Consider the following 18,395-nt stretch of genomic DNA (forward strand, 5'->3'; position numbering starts at 1 on the left):
AAAAAAAAAAAAGGCAAAAAAAGCCTCATACTCACCGGCAGTAGCAGCTGCTGTCGGGGTCACTGAGGCCTCCTGGCAGAGCCCCCCCCCGGCACATCACACACACAGCACGGGGCAGCAGGGACTGGCCCCGGCCACCTGGCACTCACATTGCCACTGACCCATTGCGTGGGTGCAGCCAGGATCGGTAGGGTGCTGTGCAGCTCCACATGCTGTTAGGCAGCTGGGGCCACTCAGGCTGAGTGGTGCCGGGCCCTGGGTGAAAGCCGCAGCGGCCCCAGCTGCCCAACAGCGTGCAGAGCCCTGCTGACATGAGCCATACCCACACAATGAGGCAGTGGCAGTGAGGATGCCAGGCAGCTGGAGCTGGTCCCCAATGCCCTGTGCTGTGTGGGGGGGCTCTGCCAGGAGGCCTACTGTACAGGTCTCCCAGTGCCCCTACAGCTTCTGCTACTGTCGGTGAGTACAGGGCTTTTTTTTAAAGTGCTGGGAGGCTGGGGCCAGGTGGGGCAGCCATCGGGGAGGCTTCAGGAGCCGGCAGGGGATGTGGCCATGCAGGACAGCAATCTGGTGGGCTGGAGGAGCAAGTGGGGGTGCGGCACATGGGCCCTGCAGTGGGGTAGCCCCTGTGGGAGCCACATAGCCCCTGTTTGGGGGGGCAGTCAGTGAGCTGTGCAGGGAGGCTGCACCCTCTGGGGGACAGGGGGCCCACACCTCCTGAGCAGGCCCCCCCCTCCCCCCCGAGTCCCTCCACAATTCACCTACACCTACCCATACACTCCACAGCCCTCCACAGCCACCCACATCCCACCCCCCTTCTGCAAATCCCACATCCCCCCACCACATACCCTGCGTGTCCAGCTGCCAGACAGGATGAGACCTGCTGGCAGGAGCTGTGGCTTCAGCAGTAGGTGTCCCCACATCCTAGTTAGCAAAGGGGTCAAAGGGAGCTCTAACCGCTCTATGATAAGAAAACCAAAGGCAAACAGCAAAGCACATAGGTATTTAGAATTCATTTTATTATGATGATAGAGACACTGGTAGGCTTCCAAATTTCTTTAACATGTAGATATATCAATAAAACATTGCCTAACTGATCACTGTCTCTTTCTCTATATATATTTATAGTGTTCTTTTGTTTTTATTGTGGAGGAACATGAATTTTGGGATATTTTATAGAGTGACTTTGGGACTTTTTTATCAGGGATTTTTCAGTTTTCAAATAGGGAACACCAGAATTCCTGCTAGGGAGGCAGGACCCAGGCAGAGAAGCCTGCTCAGAACTGGCACCTTGGATCCAGCTGGAGGTGGCTGACCTCCTGGCCAACTGGGGCCAGCAGGACATGCTTTGACAGTTCAAAGCAGGCCACCACATTGGGAACATCTTCCAGGTGATAGCTGCCCATATGGCTGGGCAGGGGTACACATGGCAGTAGTGCCATACAAAAGCCAACTCTGCAGCCACCCACTGGCAGCTGGCCCAGAGAGGCAGATGCTTCTGCTGTCTGTGCAGTCCCCATCCAGGTCTGGCAGGCACGCAGCAGGTCACAGCCAGGTAGCAGCCCACTGCCAAACTGCTGCAGGGAACTCTCAGGGCTGCTTCAGTACTCCAGCTGGCACAAGGGGTAGCGTCCGCAGGTACCAGTTGGCCAGCACAGGTGCTGGCCCAAGGCTGTATATCCGGGAGGATCCAGGCAGGGTTATTTTACCCCAAGCGACACAACTTACACCATGCCAAAGTACATGTCTGAGCATGTACACTGAGGCAAAAAGCCCCGGCTCAAATTTGCACCACTTCTATTTGAGATGCTGCAAACGCATGTGCCTGCGCGTGTGGATGCACCCAACAGTGCTTCACAAGATAAACCCAGAAATTTCAAATAGAAACCCATAGCTGTGGTCTTTCTGAATTCTATGCGACTGAAAAATGGCTTTGATATTTTTCTGCAGTGAAAATGAGTGAAAACGAAGAGGTGGCATTTTCTGAAGGGAGCTGCAAGTTTATTCAGCAGTGGCGCCATGAGTCTATCCAGGAGTGCCATGAATCTAAAGGGTGAGAACCACTGCTTTAGAATATAGCAGATCTATACAATATACATTTCTGTCAATAATATGAATCTAAGAACCTACATACCAGATATATTCATATCCTTAAAATAAATTCTGTTAGGAAATATAACTTTAGATTAGAAGATCAGTGTTACAGTGGAAAATTTAAATTTTAAAAGGGAAAACTGCATAAAAATATTGACATATTAATTTAGTGGCTGAGTATTCAATACAAATACAAAGAAAAATTAACACATTCACTAGAAGACTGTTTGTCTTCAGGTAATTTACAACACTGCCAAAAGTGAGATTTAAAACCATGGCTTCCACTGTTTACTAAACTTCCAATGGTTGACTGGTTAAGTCAGTCAAATGAACTTAGTGAAAACCATTTTGTTAATGGTTTCTTTAAATTAAAGTGATTTTGCTGACCTCCAAAGGTATGTTACATGTAAATCTGTCATAGCATTTTCATTTTGCATTATTTTCTAAACAGCTGAAGGTATTTAAAAATAATAATAATAATTTGGGGGACTTTTTGGGTTATTTGCTATTTGACAGAACAAACTCAAGAAGTCCATGTGTATATTACAAGAATCAATTATTTGCTATTGATTTATTTCTTAATAAATACATTGATTTCTTAATCAAACTTTTTAAATGTCAATACTGCCCTCTGTTGAATGAATGTGGTATGGATCAGTGGAGAAACTACAGAAAATCTCTCTCACCTGTCCTACATTCAAGTTTCTAACTGGTGCTCAAAATAATGATACCAAGAGAGCCTGACTATTATGTTGAACAGCATGATAACCTTAAGAGTGTCTGGTCTGTCCCACCCTACCCCAAACCATAGCATTTATACTGCCCACAGCAATATGTATTTTCTGGGAACAAAGAGATCTACTGAAAAGGACAAATATGTGTACACAGCTGAAGGGGCAGAATACAAGTGCTCTACCTTTTTTCCCCAGGAAACTGTAACACAGAGCCAGGAAATTCATATTTGATTTATCTTCTATTGGTCCCAATTTTTTTTTTGGTCAATTTAGTGCTCTCTAAATTGGCAGCAGCTAGAGATTCAGCTATTATTATTAAAATACCATATCTTAATCCTGGAAATATAACTGTGCTTTTTGATTTCTGAATTTCATCTCTTTGCATTCTGCTACTTGTTCCAATCTTTGCACATAACTTTCCAAGTATGTGCCATCACTTGCCAGTTTTGAGATTGCTGGTAAATGCTAATTTTCCAGCTCTGTCCAGATTATTAATTAAATTAAATTGGACTGCTCTATATATCTTTTTGTGGTAGCCTCCTTTTAAGTGTTATGATTAATGAATACTTTCTGAAATTGTAAATTAGATCTTAATCCATGCAACAGTGCATTACAGTGCTTAGTAACAGGTTTTCATGTGCCATTACAATGAATGGCTTACTGAACCTGACATGTAAATTGTTTTCTACTTTTCCTTTGTATACCAAAACGTAATTAAATTTGGCTGGCATAGCTTATTTGTAGTTGGGTATTTGTTTTATTCAGTTTCATCTTGATTTTAGTGCATTCTTTACAGGCAGCCCTCACACAATTGGCATCTTAAGTCGAAACGTACCTCGGAACCAATTTTCCTATAGGAACAATGTTATAAATGGGGGATTGGTTCCTGAACCAAAGCCCAATACCTTATTTTCACCCAAAAAACCCCCATAATTTTGTACTCAATCAATTATAGATGAGTAATATAGCTACATTAATGTATGTATATGGTAAATAGCAATCGTATTGATGTGGAAGGACTTTTTTGAGGTGACTTTGTTGGACTTTTTGAAGGGCTCTTGGTTGGACTTCTTGAACGGTTCTTGACTGGAGTCTTCTCAGGAGTCCTGGCTGCAGGTTTTTCTAGACTCTTGTCAGCTTTTTTAAAGGAAGTGTCCAAGGAAGTTTGGACAGATGTTGTCCAGGAGATGGGTGACACAGTGAACTTGTAACTCAACGTCTTAAGTCGAGGACTTCCTGTATTCTTTGATTCTGAAGTGTTTTCTGTTAAATCTACAAAATAGGCACCTACCTCCAGAGCTGTTCCTAGGGGCGTGTGGGGCCGGAAGGAGGGGGAGGGGAGGGAGTGGGGAGCGGCTGGAGCCAGCAGAACAGGTGGCGGGGGTGGCGAGCGGCCAGAGCTGGAAGAATGGGGAGGAGGGATGGGGGTGACGAGCAGCCGAAGCTGGCAGCGCGTGGCCATGACAGTGGTGCATGGCAGGGCTTATATGGTATTGACCTCAGGGCCACCCAAAATACAAGGCCTGGGGCAGTTGCCCCAATTCACCCCCACTAGGGACAGCCCTGCCTACTTCTCTGCTGAAATTCCTGCTGTTATGCATTATACTTGTGTATAATGCACAACAAATGTAGTGTCTGCCAGAGGCCAAAGGGACAAGTGGGCCAGTTTGTTTTCAGAGAACTGCATGGTCATTAGAGGGAAAACAGCCTAATTCCTCTTCCCCCTGTGCTCTTAATTTTTCTGTAGTCATAAAAAGAGTCAACACTAAGAGCTGTCATTATCAGAAGGGTGAGGGGTGCCTCAAATCTAAAAAGGTTGAGTATCACTGGCCTAGGCAATCCATGGAATCAAACAGATGCCTAATAATAGGATCAATAAGAATTATGTTGAACAGGCAATCACCTAGGATAGCAGATAGAAAATGCTGAAAAGAGGGCTTAGATTCCTGCCTTTATCTGGAATTCACAAACTTGAACACTGATGCAGAGTTAGGGCTGATGTGGGTGCCTTTCTTTCAGAATGGAGGAGGCAGCAAACATGGTAGTCATGCCACCTAGGCCATCATCCAATGGTGGTGCTACAGGAAGTCTAGCCTAGCGCACTCTCTCTCCTTTCCTTCCAGTCTACAAAAATACTTGAAAGAACTACAGACCCATGTGGTGCTCTCAAAAAACCCTGGCAGATGTTACATTTGTTGCACAACAAATTGTTACATGCCAACTGGCCACACGTTAAAATTATCAAAGGATATGTTTGTGCTACAAAGAGGTTGCTTTTTCAATGAGTAACTTCTCTGTGGCTGATCCACCATTGTTGTACAAGGATAAACTGGTTTAACATCAAGCATGTTATGATTTGTTACACAATACTTGTACATAATGCACAACAATTATAATGTCTGCCAGAGACCAAAGGGACAAATGGACCAGTTGCTGGGTCCAGAGAAGTATACGGTCTTTAGAGGGAAAGCAGCCTGGCTCTACTTCCTCCTGTGACCCAACCACTGCTGCTAGAGCAGTTGTGGCAGCTCCAGGGTGCTACCAGTACTGATGGAGGGTGACGGCTTCAGCATTAAAATGTTTGTACTTTTACAGTGGAAGGCAGCCAAAAAAAAAATTCTGTCCAACAGAAGGGAAATGACTGAGTTATAAACTGTTAAAATGGCAAACCTGAAATTTTATCAAGGCACCATACTTTCTCTGATAAATTTCAGAGAAACACCGGCTCCTTTTAAGACACTTTTCTAGGGGTGTGTGAAAGTAAAACTTACATTTGTATTTTATGCTCATTTTTTCAGTGACATTCACAAGAATAAACCATGAATATTTTCTGGATCTTCTTTCTTCCTATTTTCAGACAACAATCTTGACTAATTCTGATTTACTGAAAGAGAGAGAGGCTTCCTGATAGACTTCATGTGAAAAAGGAAATCAGGAGTTATCCTTTTTCAATATTGGGTAAGACTTCACATTTTTGTTTCAATTTTCTCATCTATGAAATGGGAATAATTCTTATTACTAGTTCCCTTAAGTGTACATGAAGATGAACTGTAAGTCTATTTAAGAGTAAGAAAAAAACCTCTACACACTAGCATTACCAGGTGCTTTAGTTTACTCTGCTAGCTCTTCAACATTTCTGAATACTGAAATACTACTTGTACCAAATGTAATTTCACCATCTTTTTCAGTGTTATCTGGCAGATTACATCTTCATAGTCCTTATTTTCCTTGTTTTGTTTTTCTTTGAACAAAACTAACCTTCTTAAAAAAATTCAGCCCTTTGGGGAATTATTTTTTTTCTTTGGTGAACTGCCCTGTTTTTCTTTAACATTCCTCCTTTAGTTGAAAAACATGAGGAACTTTTTGTTTTATTCCATAGTCAACATAATTTTATTTCCCTTTTCTGTATCCTTATCTAGTGAAAGACATGTTTTATAGTATATTCAGAAGGAGATTTTAATAATGCTGTAATACTATTAAACTACTACACTTAGTAGGCTGGCAACTAGCAAAAAAATTATTTTGTGGGCAATCTACAGAACTGTGTGTGTTAATGCAGTGAATTAACGAGGCAGACTCATTATTCTTGGGTTCAAATCCTACTTTTATCATTCCTTTACTTGCTCCCTGGCTGCACCCAAGTCATCACAAATTAAAATGAATCTGGTGCTTTCACGGTTACCCACATTCTAATAGGTTTGTGTGTGTCCACACTTAGCAAAATACTTCCATTTCTGCTAGAGGGAGAGTAATATCTGATCAGTCAAGAAAAGAAGTGCCTCTGGGATAACTGTATGGGGAGGAAGGCTTGCAAAATACTTATCCCCTTTAGGTCTGGCTTTAAATAATGAACTTTATACATACCATTTTTATATTTAATCACAAAGTAACTCACCAGAGAGATTTTACACCAGTCAATATGGAACTGGGTACGAAATTTTTTATCACAAGTTATTACAGGTTCCATTTCTTGGCTGCATCTCAGCTGATTCTGTGGGTTTTCTACTTCTCGTAAGCATGAGGAGAACGGAACATCCGCACCAACCATTACATAGACACTGTAGGAAGAGATGTGTGACAGTATCGAGATGGCTATTAAACATGCTGAATGAACATGGCTTGTTCCATTGCATTCCAATGATACCATTGTTTGATGTTTTCAGGCTATGACTTGCATGTTTTTTCTTGACAATTATATACTTTTCTCAAAGTAGACATATTAAACTGGAACCAAACTTTTTTTTCCAGCTACTTATTACATCTTATGCTGCTTAAGGGTATAATGCACTACGTGCTTCTCGCTAATAGTACAGGAAGTCCTCAGACTTACAACAATAGTTTCCTGAAAACTGCGTCTTAAGTTGAAACATCGAGAGTTGGAACCAATTTTCCCATAGGAATAATATTATAAATAGGGGATTGGTTTCTTTACCACCATCAAGACAGCTGCACAGAGCTGGTAAATCTGTTGTGGTGGGAGTAAGAGGGGAGGAAAAGAGTGGGGGGAGCAGATCAGTTCCCCCGCAGCGTGGGAGGAATTGGGGCTGAGACCAGGGCTGGTACAAGCGCTGCCCAGGGAAGGGTTGGGTCATTTGGCACCACTGCTCACTGCTGGTTAGGGAGCTGCTCATGTGGCAGCTTGTCCAGCAGCCCTTGCCACTGCTCCCAACACCAGTCCAGGAGGGCATGGGGTGGGGGCATGTGCCGCAGGATCTGCACACGGAGGCCAAGGCTGGGGCTGTGCTCCAGGTAGAAGGCACTGGGAAAAGAGCCTATGCCTCCCTGCTACTCACCCAGCCAGTGCGGGGCCAGTGTGAGACTGAGTTGCTGCCTCCGGAGAAGTGGCACGCAGCGACAGGAGCTGGCCTGGCCTCCTCACGCCTCCCAGATGAGCAAGGGCTTTGCCCCAGCTGGGCAATCAGTGGCAGGGCATGGCAGGAACATACGCCTCCGGATCAGGGCAAGGCAGGGCAGGTGGCGGAGTGGAGGCTAACAGGGGCTGCAGCAAGTTTTCGGGTGGCACATACCACCACTTGCCCAGCAAGGGCAAAGCTTCTGCTGAGTCAGGAGGCATGGGGAGGTCAGACCAGCTCTGTAGGCTTGTCCATAGGCACATAAGCAGCGGCTTAGTCTCACACCAGCTCTGCACTGGCTGGGCAAGCGGCAGGGGGGCATAGCCCCTGCTCCCAGCACCTGCCACCTGGCGCAGCCCTGACTCTGCTCCCCTGCACAGATCCTGGGGCACACGCCCCTGCCCCATGCCCTCCATGATGGCAGTGGGAGCAGCAGTGAGAACCACCGGGTGAGCCACCACACAAGCAGCTTCCCAACTGGCAGTGCACAGCAACGCAAGCTGCCCCAGCCCTGGCCCCTCTGCTGTGGGGAGGCACTGATTTGTGCCCACATGCCCCTGCCCTCCCCCCACCACAACAGACTTACCAGCTGAAGGCAGCTGTGTCAAACGTCATAAAGGCAAAACTGGCGTGGGAACCTTGAAACAGGGTGTCAATTTACAAATGTCGTAAATGCCGTTTGTCACTCAACGTTGCAAGTCGAGGACTGCCTGTAGTCAAATTTCCTAAAGAAACTGGTGAGGTTAAAAGGCCATGGCTACATGCTAAGCTTACTCTATCTAACAGCAGCATTCTCAACCTGGTATCCCATCAGGCAGTGTAGCCGCATCCTCATGACACTGGGGAAGTTCTAGCTAGTACTCTTGAGTGACAGGCCAATTAGCCTGCCCCAGTGCTAACTAATCTAGATATACTTCAATGTGGGCAGAGCTACTTTGCTTCTCATTTAGGAGGTAGCCTGCCCAAAGCAACCCTTGAGAAATCTAATTCTGAACACGATACATTTACCACACAGACATGGCCAAAGATTAGGTACCTTAGGTAAAGGATGCCATAAAGCACTGTTAAAGTATCTTAGGGAATTATGTTAAAATTACAAATGAGAAAGCAATATAAGAAAACTCCTTGTTTTGCTCTGAAAATTTATGGATAAAGACACTAGTTCCAATTTCAAAATGCTCTAAAATCAGAGCTACCAGAGGAGCCCCTGTTAGTCTCCACTCCGCTATCTGCCCCGCCTTGCCCTGATACGGAGGCATATGACCCTACCATGCCCTGCCACTGGTAGCTTAACCACAATATGGATGGACCTCCACTATCCTTTTGTGTACCTAATTCAGAATATGAAAGTTAATTCATCTCTTAAGATCTGTTTTAAAAAAAACAAACAAACCTCCTGGGGCTATATCCACAAAAGGATTCAGATGCCCCTATCCCAGCTATATGCCACAGTAGGTACTCAAGTCAAGAATTTAGATCCTCAGCCTCCACCCTAATCAGCAGCTTCCTAAGCACCTATATATATATATATATATATATATTTTTTTTTACCAGTAACATGCTCTATGTTCCTAAAAGTCTGATTCTGGGCATGTGCAAAACTGATTTCAAAGTCCCAGAGGGATCCACAAACTAGGTGTTTCTCCACCTATACCAAATGCAGAGCCTGAGGTGACAGACATGCTCAGAATACTCCCATTGGGTCAGCTTCTGTAACAAAACACAGTTGGTGAATCCCTTGAATCGAATAGCTCAGTGGCTAGATAACTGAGAAGGATACAGGGGACCAAATCCAATTCCCTTAGCTTGTCTCTACGTGCATCTTAGTGTAAGATCCTTGAGCAGAACTATGGGTTAGATCCAATGAAGGACTTGAACAGTTAAAAATTAGACACTTTAACACCAAGTTTTAATGCACCTGACCCACAGAATGAAATCCAGAACTTTGAGTTAGGAAATCAAGACACTGTACTACTTACGGGGATAGATAGGCATCTCAGACTAGCAATCCGAAAAACCCACACTCTGAGCAGGGAAATACCTAGAGCAGGGTTGCCAAGCTTACCCTGGGCTGCATCTGAATCTTGGGGCTCCTCCCAGATATGTGGGAGCAGCAGGTCTGGGGGTAGTGGCAGGGATTTGGGGGTCAGTGATATGGAAGCCAAGTGGCAGCAGTGAGGATATGGTGGCTGCAAGGTGCCCTCACATGCCCCACTGTGGCCAATGATGATGTCCACTGGTGACAAGGGTCTCAAATTCTCCAGGAGGTACCAGTACCTAGCCCCATCCCAACTTCCAGAAGCCCTCCAGCAGCTCAGTGGGCCAGACACAATGGCTCTGCAAGCTGAATTCACCCCACAGGCCATATGTTTGACACTCCTGGCCTACAGCTACCTAATAGGTGACACTAATCACAGAGGGCATTTGTACACATGCATGTGCTGCAGCAGCATGCTGCAGCAGCAGGCACTTTGAAAAGCAGTTGGCACTGCAGCACATACAGTTGTGTAAGTGACTAAATGCACTGAAAAAATGGCAGCAGCACACTTCTGAACTAAAACGCAACAGAGGTGCTTTAGTTCAAAAGCGTACTGCCGCCATTTTCTGCGTGCTGATGCACATTTCACTGCTTATACAATTGCACACAGCACAGCGCAGTTTGCATCAGCTCACATGCGGAGCAGACTCAATTAATCTGCCATTCTGCCACACAACTCTGCCTGGTTCTGCTCCACCCAGGCAGATGCTAATTACTTCCCTGATGCAGCAGTCGCACAATGCTGCAGCCTGCATCTACGCTGCTGCCTTGAGTGGACAGCAGTGAGCTGGGAGCTAAATCAATATAAATATAATTACCCGTGACAGAACACCCCTTTGGGTGTCTGTCAATTTAAGGGCTGAAGCAGGGAGCTGCTAGGTGGCTGATGAGAGCGGCCATTTTTGGAGAGCTCTGTTGTAAGAGCAGAGCAGTTTGTGTTCACCTGCTGGGTGAGTAACATTACAGTGGAGCTCCCATTCCAGGAACATCTTGGAGGTAAGGGTAAGGCTATGGGGAAGGAGGCCTCACTGGTCCTGGGCATGACCTAAAACTGCACCCTGCCAGGATAGGGAGGCCTGATGGGCCTGCCTGTGGCAGGGCAGGGTCACCCAAATTCCAGGACTGAGAACCTACCTGGTGCAAGGCAGGTCAAGGCTGCCCCCACCAGATATGAGGGAGTTAGCTTAGGAGAAGCACCTGAGTCCCATGGGGTGTTGGACCCTGGAGGTGGGCCAGGCACACTCAAAGAGAAGTACCTGAGCCCAAGGGGGTATAAGACCCCAGTCCCTGAAAGTGGCAGGGTGGAGTTGTGGGGCCACTTAAGCTCAGGGAAGAGCAGCCGAGTCCCAAGGAGGTGGAAGACCCCAGGCCCCAGTGGTCCAGTGAAGGGCCAGGGGTGAAGTAGATCCATAGCTGAGCAATCGCTCAGTCCTGTTCAGGTGAGGGTCATAGGAGAGGCCCAAAAGATTGTCCCAGGGTTGACCATGTGGTGGAGAGTAAAGCTTGAGGATCTTGGAAGTAGAGTGGTGTGAATGTATCCTGGATAGGTGGTATGCAAGAGACCAGGTGAGAGCCGGTAGAGTATATGAGAGTATGCGAGAGGGGGATGGTGTGTGTGTGTGTGTGGCCTGAGAAGGCAGCATGGGAGACAAACAACTGTGTCCAGCTGGACCCGGCTTTGAACTGGAGATGTAAAACAGTGCAAGACATCAGCGAGGCATGGGGCATGTGTGGAGATGGCTGGAGCACGGACCTATCACCCACGGTCATTTGGGTGCACGAAGGGCAGCTTCCCACCTATTTAACATCACAATCATTTATCTACAAGGCATGGTAGGTGAACAAGGTGGGAGGCTTGTCCAGAGACAAGGGCAGACCCATACTAGTACTGGGCCTGGAAGGTGCTCTTGTCACATTACCTTTTACATCCGTACCTTGTATGTGATTCTAAGACTAGGAGCTTTTCCCCTGATATTAAATTAGGGAAAGACCTTGTCAGAGAATTGATTTAAATGGGGTATATGAAAGGTGGGCAGTATCAACACCACAGTGCCTTAAAAGAAGGTGACTGTAAGTGCATTCTATGATGGTCCTGTAAGAGTGTGTTAGGTATGATCTGAGATCAGATCTACTGGAGCAGATGCCTCGGGGGACCTAAGCAGGAGGGTTTAGTTCCTGGATCCCAAAAGGGCTTAGGCAGAAGGTAAGCACTTACCTGCTTACTTCTGGGTAGGAACAAAAGCAGAACTTAAGGTTACTAGGAATATTTTAAGTCAAGCAAAGGACACATCTAATGAGTTTAGATGCATCCCAAGGTGATATGGCAGCTGAGCAAGAATTTTTTATGTTTGTAGTTTTGGACTTTGGTACGTAATATTCACTCAAGTCTTGCTATAAGTGTCTACACTGCTCAAATATGCACCATGCAGCATCAAACTGAGACCACGCTTTCCTACTCCATATGCACTACTTCCTGAACCAGAGACAGTGCAGCCAGCTGCTTTAGTGTGGCACTGAATGCGTGCCAATAAGCTCTGCTGAGAAACAGTGAGAGCAAGTATGTGCACACTGAGGTGGCTACAGTTCAGGAGGTTGAAGGTGTAGGGCAAGACATGACCTCATACAGCAATGCCTGGTGCTGTAACTGGGAATTACAAATATAAGTTCTTTATTGGATAGAGTTCCATGTTTGTTTCATACAGTGGCCTGGCTTGACTCTGTGCTCTAGTTAACTTTTAATATCTTACACAAATTGAGTTTTTAAAAGTAGTTTAAAGTCTCTCAAATGCCTAACAATAATATTAAACATTCCAATTACATTCAGTTTGCATGCTAAAAGATGTATATACCTAATATATTTATATGTGTATGCTTACCCCTCCTTCATATCATTGATAGGAAGTGGAACTCTGCCTCCTCTGTCTAGAGCTGAGGTGATGTTTATGGCATTCAAACGCTCTGGTTGCCATACGTTTTTCACTGCTCCAAGAAAATCTCCAAGTACCTCACTTGCTAACATTTCTTCTACATTCATGTTCTTTATGAAGAATTCCGCTTGATAAGGTAAAGGAAAATCTAGTTGTGAAGGAAAAGTTAGGTGTTCATTGAAGGTTCTCTTACAAAAGAACTAAAAATAAAATTTGAATAATTATACAGCACGGCCTTATTGAGGAGACGCCTGTTCAAAATACCTTACTTAATATACCCCAAATCTGACTTGGGTATTCTTATTTCATTCTCAATTTCCTACCACCCCCACCCCCCGGTTTTTTGGGGTTTTTTTTTTAATATCACCAGCTATTGTTTAAAGCAGAAGCACTCAAGATTGTCTTGGCAATGGTGCCTTTGACAGTTTGCATTGCTGACTTCAATGGAAAAATGGCAATTTTCATTAGGTAAGGATCTGCCAACTGAAGGCTAACATGGATCTTTATTACATGGAGAAAATTATATTTACCCTGACTGAAAAGAAAAAAATATGGCTTACACTATGCTCCAACCTGCAGTACTCTGTACCTTAAACCTGAATCACTTATAGGATGATGTAAACTCAGTAAGTCTCAACTCCAGGTTGGAACTGAAGGTAGTGGCAGGCAACATTTTAAGTTTCACTTTATCTGTCTTCTGTCTGAAAAATCATTTGCTTTACTGTGCATATCCAAAATTCATAAAATGTCACAATCTACAGCCAGGGTAGTCTTCTAGATTTTAAGACAAATCATTAGTATTGCTCTGAAGTTGACCCTTACTGATTTCAGATATGAACTATGACATATTTATTTGTTTAATGCAATACAGTTGGCAAGCTAGTCAATTGCCCAGTCTAACATTGCCAATTGACTGCATATATTTATTTTGACTGGTCAAAGATTATAGTAATGTTACCAAAAATACATTTTTTTGTCATTTTCTTGACAGAACTATTAATTTTTTTACACCTTTTTAATGAACAATCTGTGCTTTTTCTGTGCAGTATTTGGATCTATTGGCAATTTTTTACAATTTTTGACCAATATTTGACCAATCAATTGATCAAATTTTATTTGACTAGTCAGTTACCCAACCCTGTAATGTAAAATATCTAATTTTTACATTTCATCTAGGGGTGCACCAATTGAGATTTTTGGGGCCAATACAGACACCAATTTTTAATGAGCCATATTGGCTTGATACCGCTCTGAATGCCAATATGTGGCCTGGCAGCTTGGAAAGCAGCGTCTGATAAATCTGAGGGGGGAAGGGAAGGGGCATATGGAGTCCCCGTGGTAAGGGAGGGAGTGGGGCAGGGGCACAAGATCCGGAGTCAAATGCCCCCATGGCCTCCCGGGCTGCATGTAGTGGCAGGAGCCACCATCCCGTCCCTGTACTCCCCAAGCTGCTGGTAGCTCCATCCTGCATCCCACCCTGGCTGTGCAGCACCTGCCACTGCCACTGCCTCTACCCTAGCCCCACTCCTTCCCTCAGCGCAGGGGCTTCAGTCTGTCCCTTCTCCCAACAGACTTACCAGCCAGACGCTGCTCTCCACACTGCCAGGCTGTGCTTCTGGCCTATGTTGTGGCTATGCGCATGCATGCGGCATTTATTGGCGACATTATCAGCCACATCAGCCAAAAAAAGCTGATTGCTGATAATGTCAATTTTCCTTATATCAGTGCCTATACAATATGGGACCGATGTATTGGTGTGCCTCTAATCTCAACAAAACTGACAAAGAGTATCCAGTCTCCTGCATCCCTACATTTTGGGGTATGCTTACATAGCAATTAAATTGTGATTGAAACACAAGTAGGGTATGCTTGCACTAGCTTTTAACTAACTGGTAAGGGTATTGAAAAAGACTTTAGCAAGATATACCCAATGCATTCATATAAAATAATGCGGAAAAGCAGCTATCAGAACATGCAGTTGTAAGAAGAATTTTTAGTTGCAGGCAGTTTAAGACCATGTGAAAAGGAAAAGCAACCAGCAGAAGGCTGTAAGAAAATGCCCCCACTTTATCTTCAAACATTATACTAGCTGCTTTTTCCTATGCACAAAGTCTTTTGGGTGTGTTTATTTTATATATCCAGTGAATACCAAATCAATGCAAATTCTTCCTTTATCACTTACACTCCTCTCTCAGCAGTCTGCACCACCAGTAATCCCTGCTAAATGTGGCCCATCCAACCAGGTACTTATCTGCACTGGTGTGGGTTTCTTGAAAGTCCATTGACTTCAGAGATATTCAAGATTTACACCAGCATGAATAGGATTAAAATTTAGCATATTTTATTTATTTGGAGAATCTTATTCCATGAAAACTGGTCTCAAACACAGAAAGACAAATAAAAAGTATAACTGCCTGCTTTGCAAAGCAACCTGTATTTTGAAGGTTACAACTTGTCTAAGCATTTGCTTTTAATATAATTAAATTCATATTTCCTAAAGATGCTAAAAACAGTGTATTGATTGTCCTTGATACCATTTCAAAATCCTAATATCATTACTGTGAGGACAACACTGGGCAATTCAGTTTACTTCAGTGGAGCAGAACACCTTATTATGATATTGGTGAATGTGACCCAATGTCACGGACTTAAGAAAACACTTATCAATCTATACTTTAAAGATTAATCCTGAATTTACCCCAAATACGCAAAATAATGCTAACATCCCCATCTTTGACTGTTCTGTTCTTTAACTTTAAAGGCTAGAGGTGCTTCTCAAATATCATTACTATATACCTACCATTACCATTGATGTGCAAAACAAATAATTTGCAGGAGGGCTAAACCAGTTCTATGTAGTCTAGATGCTGAAAACAAATACAGGCAGTCCTCAGACTTATGACACAACTGGTTCTTGAAAACTGCATCTTAAGTCAAAACGTCGTAAGTTGGAACCAATTTTTCCCTAGGAACGGTGTTATAAATGGGGGATTGGTTCCTTTACAGCTGTTGATACGGCTGCATTGAGCTGGTGAGTCCATTGTGGTAGAAAGTAAGGGGCAAGGGAAGGGGTGGCGGGGGGGCAGATCAAGTTCCCCACAGTGAGGGAGGGACTGGGGCAAGAGCTGCCCACCCAGGACCAGGCAGGTGCAGGACTGAGCTGCAGCTTGTCGGGGAGGAGTGGGGAGGGAAGGGGTGATAGCTCCTGCCACTGTGCACTGCTTGTCTGGTGGCTCATCCAGCAGTTCCCACCACTGCTCCTGCCACTTGTCCAGGAGGGCATGGCGGGTGGGGGGGGGGCCTGGATAAGAAGGAGCAGGGCCAGGGCTGCACCGGGCTGCACTCCAGGCTGGTAGTGGCAGCACTGACAGCAGGGCCTATGCCCTCCCACTGATCACCCCAGCAGGGCAGGCACAGGACGGAGCCATTGCGCTGCCTCCGGACAAGCAGCATGCAGCAGCGGGAGCTGCCAGACGAGCAGTGCACAGCAGCAAGAGCCACTCCCCCACCCCCGATGAGCTGCAGCTCAGTCCAGCACCTGCCCAGTCCTGGCTGGGCAACACTTGACCCAGACCCAGTCCCTCCCTCACCGCAGAGGCCTTGGTCCAAACCCCTTGCCTCCCCCCTCCCCTTCCACCACAATGGACTTACCAGCTCAACGCACCTGTATCGACTGTCATAAAGTAAAAACCCATGTTGGAACATCAAAACAGGGTGTCAATTATAAACATTGTAAGTGACATTTGTTGGAACTCAAAGTCATTGAGGACTGCCTGTACAATTTGGTGTTAATTTAATCAAAAGGAAAAAATGTACTTCTTTTATAACTATTTTTATGAACAAGTGGTAAGATACCCTGGCAAGAGATAGTTTAACAATAAATAAATAGGAGAAAGAAAAAGGGAAAAGAATTAGCATATATTCTAATAGCCTAAAGCAGTATAAGCAATTTTCAGTACATACCTTCTGCTGACATTATGTTAATGATTAAATTATGTCTTGCAGTCTCAAAGGTGCGCCTATTGTAAGCAGTAATCTAAAATGAAAGAGAAATAATAGAAGAACTATGGTATAAATATAAGAACTGGTATAAATATAAAAACCAAATTATGACTTCAAGGTAGAACATCAAAAGAGGATGGAGCTAGACTGTTCTCAGTGGTGGCAGAAGACAGAACAAGGAGCAACAGTCTCAAGTTTCAGCAAGGAAATTTTAGGTTAGATATTAAGAAGAATTTTCTCAGTAAGAATATTAAAACACTGGAGAAAGTTAAGCAGAGACATTGTGGAATCCCCATTGGAGGTTTTTAAGACCTGGTTAGACAAAACCTTGGCTGGGATGATCTAGTTGGGAATGGTCCTGCTTTGAGGAGGTAGTTAAACTAGATGACCTCTCGAGGTCCCTTCCAACCCTAATTTTCTGTGATTCTATGATCTTTCCTTGTTTTAAATATGTTCCCTTACATAATCACTGGAACGAGCTTATTTTGACTACAAGAAAAATAATCTATTTGGATTACCCGAATAAGACTATGGGTTTTGATAGAGTACTGAAACTTATTGAAACTTTTTCACTCATCTACCTAGTTATCTAAACTCTGCTCATCTGTGCAATATCTAAGAATGTAACGTATTTACATCCAAATGAGTAGGGGTGCACTGATAGAGATTTTGGGGGCTTATACCAATCCGATTTAGGATATAGCTCCATCCAGCTGGTGAGTCTGTTGTGGTGGACGAGGAGGGAAGGGGTGTGGTTGGGCAGGTCAAGGGTCCCTGTGGTGAGGGAGAGAGTGGGGCTGGGGTAGGTGCTGCCCAGCTGGGGCAGGGCACGGCACGGCACAGGACGGAACTGCAGCTCGTTGGGGGGGGTGGTTCCTGCTGCTGCATGCACCCTGAGATGGGTGCCACTTGCTGGCAGCTTCCCACATGCTAGCAGTCATGCAACTGAGATCTGACAAATTTTATCCTGAAACCCAAAATCATGCGTCCTTCCATGCACTTCTGGCATGACAGGACACAATTTTTGGATCCAGGGTAGAATTTGTCAGATCACAATCACACAACTAAATCAATATCTACTGGGGCCCTAAATGACATGCTTTCCAAGACAGGGCAATATTTTAAATAGTTTCTTTAAAAAATCCATTATTCTAATCCTGCAGATTTCTGCACATGCTTCATTCTATGTGTGAGGGGGCCAGGACCTTGAGGGGCCTGGCCCGAGCGGGGAATCCCGGAGTTCCGCCCCGGTTTCCGGGTCCGGACCCAGAAGCCCAGCTGGGAACTTAAGGTTTCCCGGAACTGGAACCACGCCGACGCGGGACCGGTGTGGGGAGATAAAAAAGAACCGCCTACCCCGAGCAGAGGAGGACGGAGGCCCTGGCGGGAGCCTGCCCCGGGAGCGGCGGAGCCGGGAGCTGCGAGGACTGGAGCCGTGGAGCCGGGAGCTGCGAGGCCGGGAGCTGCGGAGCCGGGAGCGGCGAGACCGGGAGCTGCGGAGCCTGGAGCGGCGGAGACAGGTACAGCTGCGCCGCGTGCCACGCGGCGGGAGCCGGCAGCGGCGAGGCCAGGAGCCGGGGAGCCGGCGGCGGCGAAGCCAGGAGCCGGAGGTCCAGAGGCAGCTGGGCCGGGTGCGGTAAAGCCGGGAGCCGGGCGGCAAGGACCGGCGGCAGTGAGGCCGGCCGCCGCGAAGCCAGGAGCGGCGCAGCACCAGCCTGCAAGGCCGGAGGCGGCGGAGCCAGGGGGC

At 45.6% G+C, this 18,395-nt stretch overlaps 1 protein-coding gene across 6 annotated transcripts in view; it reads right to left on the reverse strand.

Annotated features, from left to right (window-relative positions):
* Positions 1-18,395, reverse strand: part of SGCE (sarcoglycan epsilon) — a 72,824-nt gene that overhangs the window by 16,126 nt on the left and 38,303 nt on the right. For all 6 annotated transcript variants that reach the window (XM_019533433.1, XM_019533426.1, XM_019533450.1 and 3 more), the window contains 3 exons: positions 16,610-16,682; positions 12,596-12,794; positions 6,724-6,886 (listed from right to left, as the gene is read on the reverse strand). In XM_019533433.1, coding sequence (XP_019388978.1) covers positions 6,724-6,886; positions 12,596-12,794; positions 16,610-16,682 — 435 coding nt within the window. The remainder of the gene's footprint in view (positions 1-6,723; positions 6,887-12,595; positions 12,795-16,609; positions 16,683-18,395) is intronic.

Source organism: Crocodylus porosus, unplaced genomic scaffold (genome assembly GCF_001723895.1).
Source record: "Crocodylus porosus isolate Cpor-Errol unplaced genomic scaffold, CroPor_comp1, whole genome shotgun sequence".
Classification (NCBI taxonomy): Eukaryota; Metazoa; Chordata; order Crocodylia; family Crocodylidae; genus Crocodylus; species Crocodylus porosus.